The sequence below is a fragment of the Choristoneura fumiferana genome, chromosome 6 (genome assembly GCF_025370935.1).
Source record: "Choristoneura fumiferana chromosome 6, NRCan_CFum_1, whole genome shotgun sequence".
In the NCBI taxonomy this organism is placed as follows: domain Eukaryota; kingdom Metazoa; phylum Arthropoda; class Insecta; order Lepidoptera; family Tortricidae; genus Choristoneura; species Choristoneura fumiferana.
In genome coordinates this window covers 54,327-70,867 of record NC_133477.1, presented here as the reverse complement: position 1 = coordinate 70,867, position 16,541 = coordinate 54,327, and the positions used below count along the sequence as shown (strand labels likewise).

At 39.3% G+C, this 16,541-nt stretch overlaps 1 protein-coding gene and 1 long non-coding RNA gene across 3 annotated transcripts in view; both read right to left on the bottom strand.

Annotated features, from left to right (window-relative positions):
• Positions 1–8,062, bottom strand: part of LOC141428459 (uncharacterized) — a 36,013-nt gene extending 27,951 nt beyond the window's left edge. Inside the window, exons 1-3 of one of the 2 annotated variants that reach the window (XR_012451428.1) lie at positions 7,872–8,062; positions 5,885–6,028; positions 3,412–3,488 (exon numbers count right to left, since the gene is read on the bottom strand). This is a non-coding gene — a long non-coding RNA (uncharacterized lncRNA). Of the gene's footprint in view, positions 1–3,411; positions 3,489–5,884; positions 6,029–6,327; positions 6,635–7,871 lie in introns of those variants that run through there. The other variant, XR_012451429.1, reaches the window with a different exon arrangement.
• LOC141428458 (uncharacterized) overlaps positions 1–8,186 on the bottom strand; it is a 55,695-nt gene extending 47,509 nt beyond the window's left edge. The window contains exon 1 of the mRNA XM_074088451.1: positions 8,141–8,186. Within this exon, the coding sequence (XP_073944552.1) occupies position 8,141 (1 nt within the window). The 5' untranslated portion in view covers positions 8,142–8,186. The remainder of the gene's footprint in view (positions 1–8,140) is intronic.
• Between the last annotated feature and the right edge of the window lie 8,355 nt (positions 8,187–16,541).

Below are 16,541 nucleotides of genomic sequence, written 5' to 3'. Positions count from 1 at the left end.
GTATTTTGCTCTAATGCCTATATTTATAAAATGCCATACGATTAAATAAACCTCAGGTTATATAAATTTTATTAAGAGTAATTTAGTGAAGTAGAACGTTCAGACAAACTACAGGACCTGCCTTCCGATGCATTAGAACCTAAGCTCAAATTACCCTATTGCAACAGTACAACCTAATGTATAAACACATATTACCATATAAATATAAATTCAAAATAATCTAATGTCTAAATACCATAGTCGCAAAAAACTCTAAAACCTTAAAACCAAAACGAACTTATCTTGATTATGTACTAAGACCGAGATCACCTACTGTCATAAAAGCTGAAGCTCAAAACGAACTATTACCTTAATGTACTAGTCTTGAAATACATCATTCTCAAAATACAATAATTTCAAAACACGCTAGTCCAAAATACCCTAAATATGTCTGTGTCATCGACATCTGGTAAGGTACAAAGATGTCGATGGTCTGTGTAGTGGTTATTCCGTGCGACATTTCGTAATGTTCGCGGTACTTCAGACTCGCTATTCATCTTGTTCGCAATTCACCTGTTTCGTATTTCATCGTGTTCTCAGTTCTTCAGAATCGCATTTCATCGTTTTCTCGTTTCTTCAGATTCGCCATTCATCATGTTTGAGTTACACCAATTTCGCGTTTACTCGGATTTGCAATTGATTGAGTTCGCTATAGGTTTCGATTAGGTATCAGAGGTTTTGTAGAAATACCCATTAAAAAGATACGATTCACCGTTTAACGATTTGCCTTCACTAGCCTAGTGACGTTTAGGCAGATCATAAATTCCTACCGCCGTCACTTTAGATTTGGCCAGTTTAGGCAGATCATAAAATTCCTAAGTATATCATGAAACGCCGTCACTTTAGATTTGGCCAGTTTAGGCAGATCATAAAAATCCTAGGAATATCACGAAACGCCACCATATCGGATTTTGTACTTAAAAAATTTCAAGCCAAATTAGTATGGAGCCAGGACTTAGGACAGGAGTAGTACATTTTGATCAAACAATAGCTAAGGTTAACGACTTAATTCGGTTTTGGCATTTCGCCGGCTGCTGCCGCGGCACGCTTGCTTCGCTCGCTCGGCTCGTGCGTTGTGGTCACATTTAATTCTAACCACTCTTCGCTTCGCTCATCGTACTTAAATATTTATATCATGAAATGGCAGCATTTCGTGATATGCCTAGGAATTTCGTGATCTGGTGGATTTTACGATCGACCGCCGATATTATATACTCACTCAAGTCTACAATCCCTCGGAGTTGTAAAGCATTTGGTTCCAAATCCAATGGATCGTATCTTTTGAATGGATATTTCTACAAATAAACCATCTGTAAACCGAAACCTAAGCGAACTCGATCAATTGCGAATATGAAGAAACGAGAAAACGATGAAATGCGAAACAGACGAATTGCGAACAAGATAAATAGCGAACTTTAAGTACCGCGAACATAATAAAATTCGAAACAGAAGACCGTCGCACAACCCATTTGTAGTAAGTTTTTTGGTACAGTCACGAATTTTAACTATTTGACCACTGTGAAGTTCTTTAAATTTGATGTTAGGGTGTTTTGAGATTAGTGTGTTTTGAAACTATTTTATTTGGAGAACGGTGTATTTTATGACTAGTGTATTATGGGATTAGTTTGTTTTGAGCTTCAACCTTTATGCAATTAGGCAATCCGGGAGTAGTATATATTTAAGATTAGGTCATTTTGGTTTTAAGGTTTTAAGGGACTCAGGTATTTAGACGTTAAGCTATTTTGAGTTTATGTTTATATGGCAATATGTGTTTTTGACATTAGGGTGCTGTGCAATAGGGTAATTTGAGCTTAGGTTCTATTGCACCGGAAGGTATTTTACAAACAATGATTCAACCGTATAATATCTGGAGGAGCCCAAACTTGGGGTTTGTTAGAACAATTTTTAGTAGCAATTTTTTCCCAATATGCTATTTTACTGAATCATATGTCCAATCGCGTTTTTTCCCAATTTTAATCGACACAGAAACAAAACTACACAAAAGAGGAGCTCCGTCGACACTGTCTCTGTGTCGATTCTGATTGGGAAAAAACGCTACTGTGAAAATAAGCTTCAGTAAAACACCAGTGGGAAAAAGCATTCGGGAAAAATGCGAAGGAAAATTTTGCTACTAGGAAATAACGATTCTGGGAAATCGATCTAACTAATCAAACTTGGTATGTTTTGAAAATGATTTTTATTTTAATTTAAAACAAGAGACTGAAATATAATGATGAGATATATTTTTAGAATTGGTTTAGTAAGCTCTTTCATTAGATACCACACACGATACGTTTCAGAACAAAAATATTTTTTCCCCATACAAAAAAAGATGACGTCATAACTCCTCCTTTTTTTTTTTTTTTGTGCTAACGTATGGTCTAAAAATCAATCGTTCCGATTTTCATGCTTTTAACACCATTTGCAGCTTTTTTTTGGCGTATCGCTAGCACTGCGTGTTTCATGTTTATATTTTATCTCGAATTACCCGCACTTGGTCATTTTTATTTGCCACCCCATTACAACCACACACAACACTAACAACCTCCGGTCGTCCCTCCGAACATTCGTCTCGACGCCTGACACTTAAAACAGGATTCCACGAAGATGAAAGCTTTATTATATCTATCATGCCGGTTGAAAATGTTGTGCTCTTTATAATCAATTAATTAAATTCAAAGCACAATTATGTGAAGAAACGTAATATGCATGTAACGTAACACCAGTACCCTTAGTGTAAGTTTTCGGTTACAAAATACGTCTAGATCGCATTCGCGTTAAAATCTCAAACTGTATGGAAACACGAACATCGCAAACGTTCCGCTAGAGGCGTTGTTCGTGTTTCCATATAAATTGAGATTTTAACGCGAACGCGATCGAGTCGAATTTTGTAACCGAAAACTTACACTAAGGGAACAGAACTCGTTTAGTGATGGGACCTAATGGATCTTGAGTTATATCGGTACTTATTCATTGGTAAGTAACGAATATTCTTGCACTCTGTTTATCCTGTTTATCTTTAATTAATGATTAAGATTTTAAATTATATCGTTCAATATCAAGTGACGTGCGAAATTTGTAGAAATTGTTTGCAATTTGGTGTTTCACTTCGAAACAGGTAAGGAAACCTAAATCCAGTACCCAAAACTACTACTAGGCAGTTTTGGGTACTGGATTTAGGTTATCTATGGCCACATTTTCGAGCAGTGTCGAGAAAAAAATTCTTTATATTATTATAGTTTCTATTTTAGTTACGAAGCTTATTTAAACATGTATTTAGTTCTCCAAAAACATGATTTAACAAAAAGATCAAACCGAGCAAAACTCGGTCGCCCAGGTACTACTCCGTACTACAAAGAACACTCAACTTACCCTCAATAATGCAATTAATAGTATCAAAGAAGAGATTCCAATATAAAAGCCACAAACTCCGAGAAGTGCTTTTCCCGCTGTAAAAAAAAACAGTATTATATCGAGCGCCAAAACAGAGCTCACCACTAAATAGGTGTCCCGTCCTATCAATCCCATCGCCAGTCATTAAGCAAATTTTCATTTCGCAACCAACGCACATACGGGTATTTAATTGATCTACGCGGCCATAAGTCAATTTCACAAAATGCACGACAGGTGAAAAAAACCGGCCAAAAGCGTGTCGGACATTATTAAAAATAAAGTTGTGTTAAATACTTGTGATGTATACCATTTAATAATAGGGTGTCCGTTAGCGTTAACAACGGTTACCGTCTCCGTCTATTCGAACAAAACAAATAGAGACGGCATCACACCTAACAGTAACACTAATATGGATGGTGAAACTAAATCTGTTTTTACCTCGTTGATTTTCTTGTTCTTCTCACAGGAACCGGTATTTTTTGTTGACATTCAAGTGCTTGTAGCCTAAATTGATAAAGATATTTTGACTTTGACTTTGACACGCCCGAAATAGGGTTCCGTAGGAAAAAGTAAGTCATATTTTTCTAAAGATTTCAGTACCTTCAGGTATATTTTATACTTAGGCTGCTATTTACTCCTTAACTACTAATAATTCTCAAGAAAACTTAACCGGTATTAAATATAATGACCCGGATAACTTACTTCAAAACTCAACCGGGTCAAAATTCTTTTCACTGTCTTGCTTTTGTCCCCGAAAAAATGGCACGGAGTTTTTTTTCATGGAACCTAGTGGCATTTTTAATTTTTCTCTAGTTAAATATAAGTTAACCCGAAAAAACAGACATTGGCTCCACATTTTTTTTATTTCTTAGAAGTGATAAAATAATATCGTGACAGTGGTCAGAAACAATGCAACGAAAAGAATTTTGACCAAACCGTTATAATTTTCCTTGTAAGTTTGATATACTTCCTACCATCCTGATTTTCTCAAATTTTTCCACCACCGGTTTAGATTTAGAGGGGGGGGGGGGGCATAATTTTTTCTATGCAGCAAAATTTATTTTCACGTTTGTACACGAATTTTATTTGTTATTTTTTTTGAGTCGGTTTTACTTTTTTATTAAAAATTTTACTTGTCCCGTTGTCTGTCTGCCTCTCTGTCTGTAAACAGTACAGTCAACCAAAGAACAGTCAGCAAAAAAAGCTTGTATTAATAAAGAAATTTTTTTAACAAAAAGTATAACCGACTCCAAAAAAGTAAAAAAATAACAAAAATTGGAACCGACTACAAAACCCTTGAAAAATTTTTCTAGCACTAGGTACCTACTAGCTCGAAGTCTAGTAGCCTCAGCACGAGCCAGCAGGAATTAATCGAACAATATTCGTCTACCTCACCTAAATACTATGCGTTTCAATCCATCCTGCTGGGTCGTGCTGAGACGCCGACTTCGAGCTAGTAGGTACCTAGTGCTAGAAAAATATTTTCACGGGTTTGTAGTCGGTTCCATTTTTTGTTATTTTTTATTTTTTTGGTCGGTTTTACTTTTTTGTTAAAAAATTTCTTTATTAATACAACCTTTTTTTGCTGACTGTACTTTTCTTAATTTCTCACTTTTCACTAGATTTGTAACCAAAGTACATCTCACAACGATTCCATGAAGCCCAAACACGGCTTAGTTACGTTGTTTTATAACAGTTCTGTTGCCTACCTTCCGGCTTCAGCATCAAAGTCAAAGTCAAAGTCAAAATATCTTTATTCAATTTAGGCTATAACAAGCACTTATGAATGTCAAAAAAAATCTGCCACCGGTTCGGAAAAACCTCTGCTGAGAAGAATCCGGCAAGAAACTCATCAGATCAGTTCGAAAGAATCATTAACTTAAAGCTCCTTCATAGTCACTTATCTAAGTATATTAATAATGATCGTTACATTACTTAGCTTTGACGAGTTCCATTGGTCATCTACGGTCTTCTTCAACAGGTCCAGTTGATACCTACTCACCAAATGATTTTTTCTGAATGCTATTTTAATGCTAAAAATGCCAAAACCGCCATAGGTGGTGTGCCTATAAAATTTGAGGTTTGCTCTCAATTTCCCTAGGATCCCATCAGATCTTAATTTGGTGACAATGGGACCACTTCAGAATAGTACCCTTTTGAATAAAAAAAGAATTTGGAAAATCGGTTCACAATTGACTGAGTAATCGGCGAACATACAAAAAAAAAAATACAAACATTGGAACATCGAACCTCTTCCTTTTTTGAAGTCGGTTAAAAATGATTTTTTTTTGGTCAGGTTATTTCGGCTTTACTATTATAATACGATAGGGTTACAATTACGGTGTGGAAATTTTCATGCAATTATAGCATCTCATTTAGATTGTTCTAGTTGCACACTAAATAGCCGTCGAGTCAAACTTAATATTCCAAAATAAAAATAATCCATGCTTACTATGAGGTAGTAGGCCAATAGCTGCGTAATCGTCTAAATCGCCATTGACAACTATCAATAAAGCAAAGCCCTTTATTAGACCAATGGCTGCTATTAGTAAGCATCCAACGCTTAACTCAATGCAATAGCAGAATTTTTCAACCACTGTAAAAACACATGTGGGTTAGTTAGTATAGAAATGTTCCAGTATATGACTATAAGATATAATTATGACTACAATATATCCTACAATATTATTATTAACCTGCCCTCTCCCAGAGGCACAACTTTGTGCCCAAATTCCTTTGATCCTGTTATCCTGGGAGATGACAGATTAACCCGAAAGTGTGTGTGTGTGTGTGTGTGTGTGTGTGTGTGTGTGTGTGTGTGAGAGAGAGAGAGAGAGAGAGAGAACCAACCCAGAATTATGTGACTAGTCCCAGAGTCACATGAATATCTATTACCTGTGCAAGCTTAATCATCGGATGGAGGTGGATGTATATCTAATACGATATTAAATCAATAATATATCATTAATTCGATTCGATTCGCCGACGACATTGTAGTCATGGCTGAGTCCATGGAGGACCTCGGTGCTATGCTCGCTGACCTCAGTAAAGTTTCCGACCGAGTTGGCCTGAAAATGAACATGGACAAGTCCATGTCTAGTGTCCATGTTGTGCCAACTCCCGTAATAGTCGGAGACTCTGCGCTCGAAGTTGTTGACAATTATGTCTACCAGGGACAAGCGGTCCAGTTAGGTAGGTCCAACTTCTCGTCGAATCCGACTCGGCTGGGCAGCGTTCGGGAAGCTTCACAGTGTCTTTTCGTTCAAATTACCGCAGTGTTTGAAGTCAAAAGTCTTTGACCAGTTTGTGTTGCCAGTGATGACATACGGATCTGAGACGTGGGTGCTAACGATGGGCCTCATGAGAACTCAGTCACTCAGAGGGCTATGGAGAGGGCTATGCTCGGGGTTTATCTGCGGGATAGAATTACAAATGATGATATCCGCAGTAGAACTAAGGTTACCGACATTGCCCGAAGAATTGCGGAACGAAAGTGGCAGTGGATGGGTCACATTGCTAGCAGGACTGATGGCCGATGGGGTCAGACAGAAGGTTCGGGAGACGAGCTGTCGGTAGGCCTCCAACAAGATGGAGCAACGACTTGGATAGGATCGCGGGATCGCTGTGGATGCGGAAAGCACAAAAATGGAGCCCTTAATTTCATCCTGCTCGCCCGTCCGTCTCTTCATCCGGATGTCGTTCATAAACAACTATTAGACATAAGTAGGTAGGTGTGTATATGTCGGTCGAGTAAAGGTGTAATAATGACCGTTATACCCTTATTCAAGTGTTAAATAATAAAAATATTGCTAGGGGGGCACTCCATACAGAAACTGAAATGATTTGAACAAGAACTACGTGAGACTCACTCATATTAAATATAATGACCCGGATAACTCACGTCTTAAATCGAGTTTAGCTCGACATGTGCGCGTGTTGCAGCAGCCGCTGAGTCGCGTTGCTCCGAAGACGAAGGGCTACGGATTAGCCCGAAACATGTCGAGCTAACTCGATTAAGACGTGAGTTATCCGGTCATTATATTAATATGAAAGATTTTTTTCAGCAAAACTCAACGTGTGGCATATATTTCGACAAGTCTTTAAAACTTTAAGGTTCCTAATTTTTTTTTGATTAATCGCTTTGCATGTTTCAAAAAGTAGCATCAATGAGCGACAAGTATGAATGTAAATCTATAGTGATAATAACCTTGCTAAATGTATGAAACCGCTACGCTCTGTACCGTATAAAGAAGTCACGTCAGATTCTTCGCTTTAGTGCCTTATAACAGAATACTGTGAGTTTATCGCACTAGATCCTTAAGAAGTGAGAAAAGAAGGGTCTCAGAAAGTGAAAAAGACGTCGCATTAGTTCCATCAAAGGAACAAGAGCGAAAAATCAGTCGCGTCGAACGAGAAGGAATTCTGGTGTAAGTACGTACTTGTTGGGGCGGTGGCTTTTTACTACAAACATAAAAACACGGCAATTCCTCAGAACCGTTTCTTCAGTTTGCTTCTCGATGGTTATGCTTGTGTAATTTCAAACAAGTTTTTTTTACTGCATCAAGTTTTTAGACGTGATCTGATGATGATTTTTGGTTACTAAAAAATACAGATTACTACAGAGATACTAACGCAAAAAGTGACATTTTGCTTCGTCACTCATATGTCCCTCAGAATGACTGTGACAGAACAATAAATCCATACTTACTTTTAATCTATGAACAAATAATAAGTCAGGAAGCGTACCTCAGAACAAATTCCACACAAAAAGTGGCCATACCTAAAACCAAAACAACTTATGATTCAAATACGAATCAATTTCAAGGTTGCAAATAGACGTGCTTGTTGAATAGTTAAAATTCAGAAACAAAGTAGGGATCTCAGATTAAATAAAAAAGTAAAGATGGAGAGCGGTGAACAGCCAAGTGAGGCCTGTTTTATAAACATGTGTTCGTAGGCCGGTGTTGCCATAATAATTCCAGTACCCCGCAACTACAAAAATATCGTTATCATTGTCGTTAATAACGTTTTTATTTATTGCTTTAAATTCATAAACCAGCCTAAACCAGCCTAAAACAACTAAGTACATTAAAATACGTTAGTAAACGTTTACAGGAAACAAATAACTTTATGTTGCGTGTCACGTTAATACCGTTACTTAATACGATCTTCTTTCTTCTGAATTTCATTATTTAAACATAGGTCTGGCGCAGAACAATATCTTTTTTATGAACCAACTTCAAGCTATTTTTTTTTATGATCTTTTGTTATAATTTCAGTCTCATATTCATTTATGTTTCGAGTATTGCTTTGTCAATGCACGTGCAAATCTTGAGATAGGTAGGTAATAGATAAATACTTCATTTTACACGCAATTATTATTTACTTTGAAATGGCGTATCGTATTGACGACCATAGAAGGCATAGGATAATCACTATGCGAGAGAGTGGGGCAACGGTAACAGACATAGCTGACGAATTTGGAATTTCAGTAAGTTCATTTTTCAAGCTCCATTAAAATTTTGACCTTATTATCTATTGAAAGAAAAAATATGATGTTTAACATTTTCATTACAGCGACCTACAGTTTACCTGTGGTGTAAAAGATGGGACGATGAGGGATCCGTAAAATGTCATACATCGAAGGGACCACAGAAGAAAACTTCTGCAGAGACCGACAGACTATCAGTTGAAAATGTATTGGTTCAGCGTTTCATAAGTGTCCCGACTTAAACTTAAAGATTTTTAAACGTAAAGATATTTTTGAAAGATTCAATACGGTATTTGGCAATGATTTTGCCATATCTTAAGATTATTATGAAAATATAGACATACAGATGTGTTTAGCGAAGAGAAAATTTAAATCGGTTGAAAATTGGATTTAATAGTGATTTTTTGAAAAATCTATATTCCTGTCCCTCTCTCAAACGCTTTTCTCTATGCAGCAAGTATGCATGCCAGTATGTCTTTCTCTGTCTAATCTTGAATTTCAACCTTTATTACTTTGTTATTTGTAAAGATAGCTTAAAAATTGTTTTTCTATTCGATAGCCGGCATTGTGTAGTTTTAATTTATAAAACATATACAAAATAGTCAAATACCGTATTGTAAACAAATCTGTGACGTCGACTGTACAAGTAGTCAGAAGAATATTATAGGTACATGTAATTTATGCTCTGCCACATTTTGGAACGCAAAATCTTAATCTAACGCAAATCAACACTATATAGGTACCATATAATAAAAAAAAACAATCCTCCATTGTCTTGTTGACGCCCTCTGGTGGTGTCAAGCGACAACAACGCTCCTGCGCACAAATTGAAGACAACCGCACGAGGGCGCTGCAATCGCGACGGTGTCAATGTCACTTTGCCTTTCACTTTTACTACGGTGACTTGCGCAAAAACCTTTGATAGCGAGACAAGACCGCAAAACCTTTTGTTCTTTTACTTTTTTTACAAATCCTGTAAAGCTAAAGCAAATAAATAATTTTGCTGAAGAAAACAAGAATCCTTCATTGAAGTTGCCCCTGCCGAACCACCCAAGAGATTGCCATAAGCACAGCCGCAACATTGGACCTTCTAGCCGAATCATCGCAGAAGCAGCTTCAACCAGCACACGGGAATCACCGGGACCAGGAATATAAGGTCATATTCGCACTCCGTCCTTCCTTCCTTCCCACTCGGATTTGTGCTAATACCGTGTCCGTTGACTACGTTTCAAGGTACGTGTACGGCTAAACACACGCACCGTCATTGCGTACCAGCTACGTGTCTTCGGTGTAAAACTGTAAGTACTCTTGTCTCCCACACACCACAAAAATGCTTAAGGACGATTTAAATTCTCAAAAATCGCCCAGATCGCCTCTGTCAGTCTATATTGAGAATAGCGATGTACGTAATTTAATTAAAAAGCGAGGCACAGTTAAAGGCAAGCTAACGTTGTTCGAAAAATATGTCAGCAGTCTAGGCAAGACGTTCAATTCATTGTTAGCCACGGAATTAAAATTGCGCATCAATAATTGCACACAGTATTACGCTGATTTTGATTTAATTCAAACTAAAATCGAAGAGTTATCAACAAATGATGAGGAATTAAATCAAAATTTAGAGTCGCGTGAGGCTTTCGAGGCGCAATATTACCGGATTATGGCTCAAGCCACAAAATTAATTGAAGACAGTACGGTGGCTATGACTGCGAACGAAGCGAACAATTCCAATTGCTCTTCTCTAAATTCGTGTCCGGTTAAATTGCCTACTATTTCTTTGCCATCATTTGACGGTTCGTACGAACACTGGCTCGAGTTTAGGGACACTTACACGTCGCTAATACATAACTCAAAAGATATTGGTGCGATTCAAAAATTTCATTACTTACGTTCAGCCCTCACAGGTAACGCCTTGCAGGTAATTAAATCTTTAGAGTTCTCATCGGCGAACTACGCTATTGCTTGGGAATTGCTGGAGAACAGATTTAACAACCACAGAGTACTCACACACACTTACGTAAAATCATTGTTCACAACACAATCTTTGACAAAAGAGTGTCCTTCACAAATTAGGAGATTAGTCGATTCCGTCCTACGTAACCTTCGCGCTCTTGACACACTAGGCGAGCCCACGGACTCCTGGATACACTTATTATTTATTTAGTCGTCACAAAACTAGATTCAGTCACAGAGCGCGAATGGGAGCAGTATAAGGGCTCGATTAAATTATCACAAAAAAACGATACGTCCTCTAAAATAACACTTACTGATTTACTAGACTTTTTAAGAAACAGAGCTGATATGTTGGAAGCTATAAAATCTAATCACACAAAAAACACGCACACATATACACAAGAAGTTAAAAAGTTATTTACAAATCAGCCGCCTCAATCACAATCACAACACCCACGATCCGTATCACAAAGTTATGTTTCTAGTTCCGCAGGCACTCACGCGACTAAACTCAATTCCAAACGTACTTTTGTTAAAACTTGTCCTATGTGTAATGGCAATCATCCATTGTATTCCTGCACTAGCTTCTTGGATCTGTCTGTTGACGAGAAAACGCGCTTACTTAACGACAAGAAGCTATGCCTAAACTGCATGAGGTCGGGTCACACTGTTGCTACATGCCTATTCGGCCCATGCAAAATATGCCATAAGAAACACAACAGTCTTATACATAGTCCAAGCAATGACACCGGCGGCGCGTCCACATCTGCGATAACTGATGCACCTGCGACGACAGCAGCTAATCATTCACACACACAATGCAATTATAATACGCACGACGCTAGGAATGCAAGCGACCCCCACACACACTCTCAATCATTGCAACCGGTCCTGTTATCCACAGCACTAGTGGACATTACCGATTGTAATAATATTAATCACCGGGCGCGAGTACTTTTAGATAGCGGTAGTCAACATTGTTTTGTTACTCAAACATTCATCACACAAATAAACGCACCTATCATACAGTCCACTCACAAAGTTACGGGCGTGGGTCAGTCTGTCACACAGTGCACACAGTCTTGTCAGGTTTACCTACGATCTATAACGAGTGAGTATCATACACGCATCAATTGTATGATACTTCCTTGCATCACACAAAAAGCTACCGTCGGCTCACATAGACGTCAACACGTTAAAATTACCACAAAATATCCAGCTCGCCGATCCTACATATTACAAACCATCACAGATTGATATGTTGATCGGCGCAGATATTTTCTGGGAATTAATAAGTGATGGCCACGTTAAATTGACGAACGGGCCACATTTATTAAATACAAAGCTGGGATGGATAATCTCAGGCCCATTATACACACAAACATCTAACACTAAACAAAATTTATCTAAACAAACACAATGTAATTTTACACACACAGACACACAATCAATAGACACACAACTTCGTAAATTTTGGGAAATCGAGGAGGTTTCAAAGGTAGGCGACGGATTGACGGCGGAGGAGCGCGCTTGCGAACAGCTGTTTACAAGTACCACACAGCGCCTAGATAATGGCCGGTTTTCCGTACGTATACCTATGCGCGAAACAGCTGATGAGCTCGGCGATACCTACGCTATAGCAAAAACCCGCTTCCTATCATTGGAACGTAAACTCGATCGTCACCCAGAATACAAAACGATGTACACTAATTTTATGCGTGAATATATAACTTTAGGTCACATGTCACATATTTACACATACACGAAACCATACTATTTTCTTCCACATCACGGTGTCTTTAGAGAGCACAGCGTCACAACAAAATTGCGCGTTGTATTCGATGCGAGTACTAGCTCGACTACGGGCAAGTCACTAAACGACTTTCAATTAGTAGGCCCGCCTTTACAATCGCATATTTTTTCGATATTACTTCGCTTTCGACAAAATACATACGTCGCGTGTGCGGATGTGGAGAAAATGTATCGGCAAGTGTTAATACAGCCTGATCAACGAAACTTGCAATTGATTTTGTGGCGAGAGAGTCAGTCTGATCCGCTAAGTATTTTTCAATTAAACACGGTGACCTATGGTATGTCATGTTCGCCGTACTTAAGTATTCGTTGCTTAAAACAGTTAGCTTCGGAATGCACTAATGAAACGGTCAAGCGTGTCATAAATGAAGATTTTTACGTTGACGATTTAATTACTGGCCATAACAACAAGCGACAGTTACTAAACACATGTGAACAGGTCACCGAAACATTAAACTCTGGTTGTTTTCCTCTCCGGAAATGGGTGTTTAATTTTGATGTGTCACAATCATCGGCTAAAATTACATCACGAGAACTTTCTTTGGGCGATACATGTCAAAATAAAACCCTAGGATTAGGTTGGTTAAATCACACAGACGAGTTACACTACACTACTAACATACAACACGACGATTCACAAACAACTAAGCGTAAAATGCTATCAGTAATTTCACAAATATACGACCCACTCGGCCTTCTATCTCCGACAGTAATTATTGCAAAAATATTATTGCAAAAATTATGGTTGCTTAAGCTGGGATGGGATGACCGAGTGCCTGACGACGTATATCTCTGCTGGAGAAAATACATAAAAACACATACACAACACATTCACACTTTGCGTATTCCTCGTCACGTCATCACACACACAAATTCACTTCAATTGCATCTATTTACTGACGCAAGTCTGCATGCATACGGAACTTGTGCTTATATACGTACACACAGTCATAACGAGGAATTTATAGACGTAAAATTGTTGTGCGCAAAAAGTAAGGTATCGCCGGTGTCCTCCCCATTGAGCATTCCGAAACTCGAGCTATTAGGTGCATTGCTGGGTGCGAGATTATACAGTAAAATAATAAACTCGTTACATGTAACTTTTGATAAGGTGATTGTCTGGACAGATTCCACTATAGTATTGGGATGGTTACGAATGTCGCCTCACCTGTTAAAAACATTCGTACAGAATCGAGTCGCGGAAATAAATAACTTAACCGGGAGCGCGCAATGGTTACATGTAAGCACCAAGAACAACCCGGCCGATCTAGTATCACGCGGGCTCGAGCTCGACGCGCTTAGTAACTCGGAATTGTGGTGGCGCGGGCCGTTGTTTTTGCATCAGCCGGAATCGAACTGGCTATATCATCATACGACATACACACAAAATTTAACACAAAATGATTTACCTGAACTTAAATTAAATACGATTAGCTTGACGTGTCAAACCGATGTTGATCCATTTCCGTTTGGTAAATTCTCATCATTCAATCGAATGAAGCGCACTGCTGCGTACGTTCTTCGGTTCGTGTACAACGCACGCATTAAAATAAAAATGAACCGTAGAAACGGCCCACTATCCCATCCCGAAATTAATGAAGCAACAAAATGGCTGACACGTCTCGCTCAAATGCAATCATTTCCGACTGAACACACAAATTTAATAAATAATATAAAATTTAAACACACACGGAATATCTCTAAATTAAACATATTCATAGACACAGACAAATTGATTAGGGTAGGTGGACGCCTATCTAACGCAAGTAACTTCACATACGACAAAAAATTCCCTCTATTGTTATGTTCTAAACATAAATTCACACAACTTCTGTTCGATAGTGAACACAAACAGCTGTTACACGCGGGACCGCAGCACCTGTTATCTGCAGTCAGAGATAGCTGGTGGCCGCTTGGTGGTAGAAACTTAGCTAAGCAAGTGGTGCGCGACTGCGTTACGTGTGCACGTATGAGAGGAACAATTTTCACACCGATCATGGGTAATTTACCGTCACCACGCTTAGACCCTGGTTTCCCATTCATACGCTGCGGTGTAGACTATGCAGGGCCAGTGTTCGTATTAAATCGCAAAGGTAGGGGCGCGAAGTTGGAGAAGGCTTATATTTGTGTAATTGTTTGTTTCTCTACTCGTGCTGTTTATCTCGACCTGGTAACCAGCTTGACCACACAAGCATACCTGCTTGTCTTAAAGCGCTTTATTTCCCGTCGTGGAAAGCCTGCTGAAATATTTTCCGACAACGGCAGAACCTTTGTAGGCGCAATGAAAGAACTTTCATTGTTCTTACAAAATAATTCTGCTTCCTTGATCGACTCTGCCTCTGTGGATAAAATTAAATTAACGTTTATACCACCTTATGCGCCTCATTTTGGTGGTTTGTGGGAGGCAGGCGTCAAATCTTGCAAATTTCACCTTAGACGCGTCGTTGGCAACGCAAATTTGACGTACGAAGAGTTCAGTACGGTATTAGCACAAATCGAGGCCGTCCTGAACTCTCGTCCCATGCATCCTCTATCCACAGACCCCAACGACTACCTCGCCCTTACTCCAGCACACTTCCTCATTGGCCGTCCTATGACGTCCCCCCCATGCGAAGACCTAATTCCCACTGCGTCAGGCCGTCTTCCACGCTACGAGAGGCTGGAGCAACTGAGACAGCATTTTTGGAAGCGATGGTCGAAGGAGTACGTTTCGGAGCTGCAGACGAGGACAAAATGGCACACAACCGGTCAAGACATCATCCTTGGCTCCCTTGTCCTCGTCAAAGAAGACAACCTGCCTCCCCTGAAATGGCGTTTAGGGAGAGTGACACAAGTCTTCACCGGCAACGACGGCGTTTCCCGCGTGGCCGACGTTAAGACTTCAGCTGGGCTCCTTCGTAGAGCATTTTCGAAGCTGTGCCCACTGCCAATGCAGACAACCACGGACTCTTCCTGATCCAGAAGATCTTGGGACCCTGGTGTTCCCAAGGCCCGGGGCATGTTGACGCCCTCTGGTGGTGTCAAGCGACAACAACGCTCCTGCGCACAAATTGAAGACAACCGCACGAGGGCGCTGCAATCGCGACGGTGTCAATGTCACTTTGCCTTTCACTTTTACTACGGTGACTTGCGCAAAAACCTTTGATAGCGAGACAAGACCGCAAAACCTTTTGTTCTTTTACTTTTTTTTACAAATCCTGTAAAGCTAAAGCAAATAAATAATTTTGCTGAAGAAAACAAGAATCCTTCATTGAAGTTGCCCCTGCCGAACCACCCAAGAGATTGCCATAAGCACAGCCGCAACAGCGCGCGATAACCGAATTCCACGCGGGCGAAGCCGCGGCCAAAAGCTAGTTTTCAATAATAATGAGTTTCCTAAAGCTCATTGTCCCATCGCATACCAACTGTCAATTTAACTTGAAGCACGTTCCAAGGCAAGCCGTGCCACATACCAGGTAATTGGCCTGCGCGCGCGCTGGTTTCCTTGCGAAAGGTCGATTTTAAATAAACCGCTCTCAATTACTGGAACTTGACGAGTGAGGTTCTGTAACGTAGGACTGCTTATTAAAAATACAACAGCGGCCGATGTTTGGGGAAAACCTTGGACTATGATTATATGTATTTAATTGGTATCCTACGGGTGATTCGCGAGATGTGAGCAGGACTTATCCTAATGGATTCAGTTAGTTAAGCTCAGCAGGTATAAACGTATACCTGCTGGGCTGGCAACGTTGCGCTTTTGTTAGTTTTTCTCGATTATTCCATAAAAATTGAATGAAAATTAAAAATGTCTTTCTTTAAAAACCGGTAATAAACATTTGTTCGTTTTTTAAGATTATAAAACTCTATCACGAAT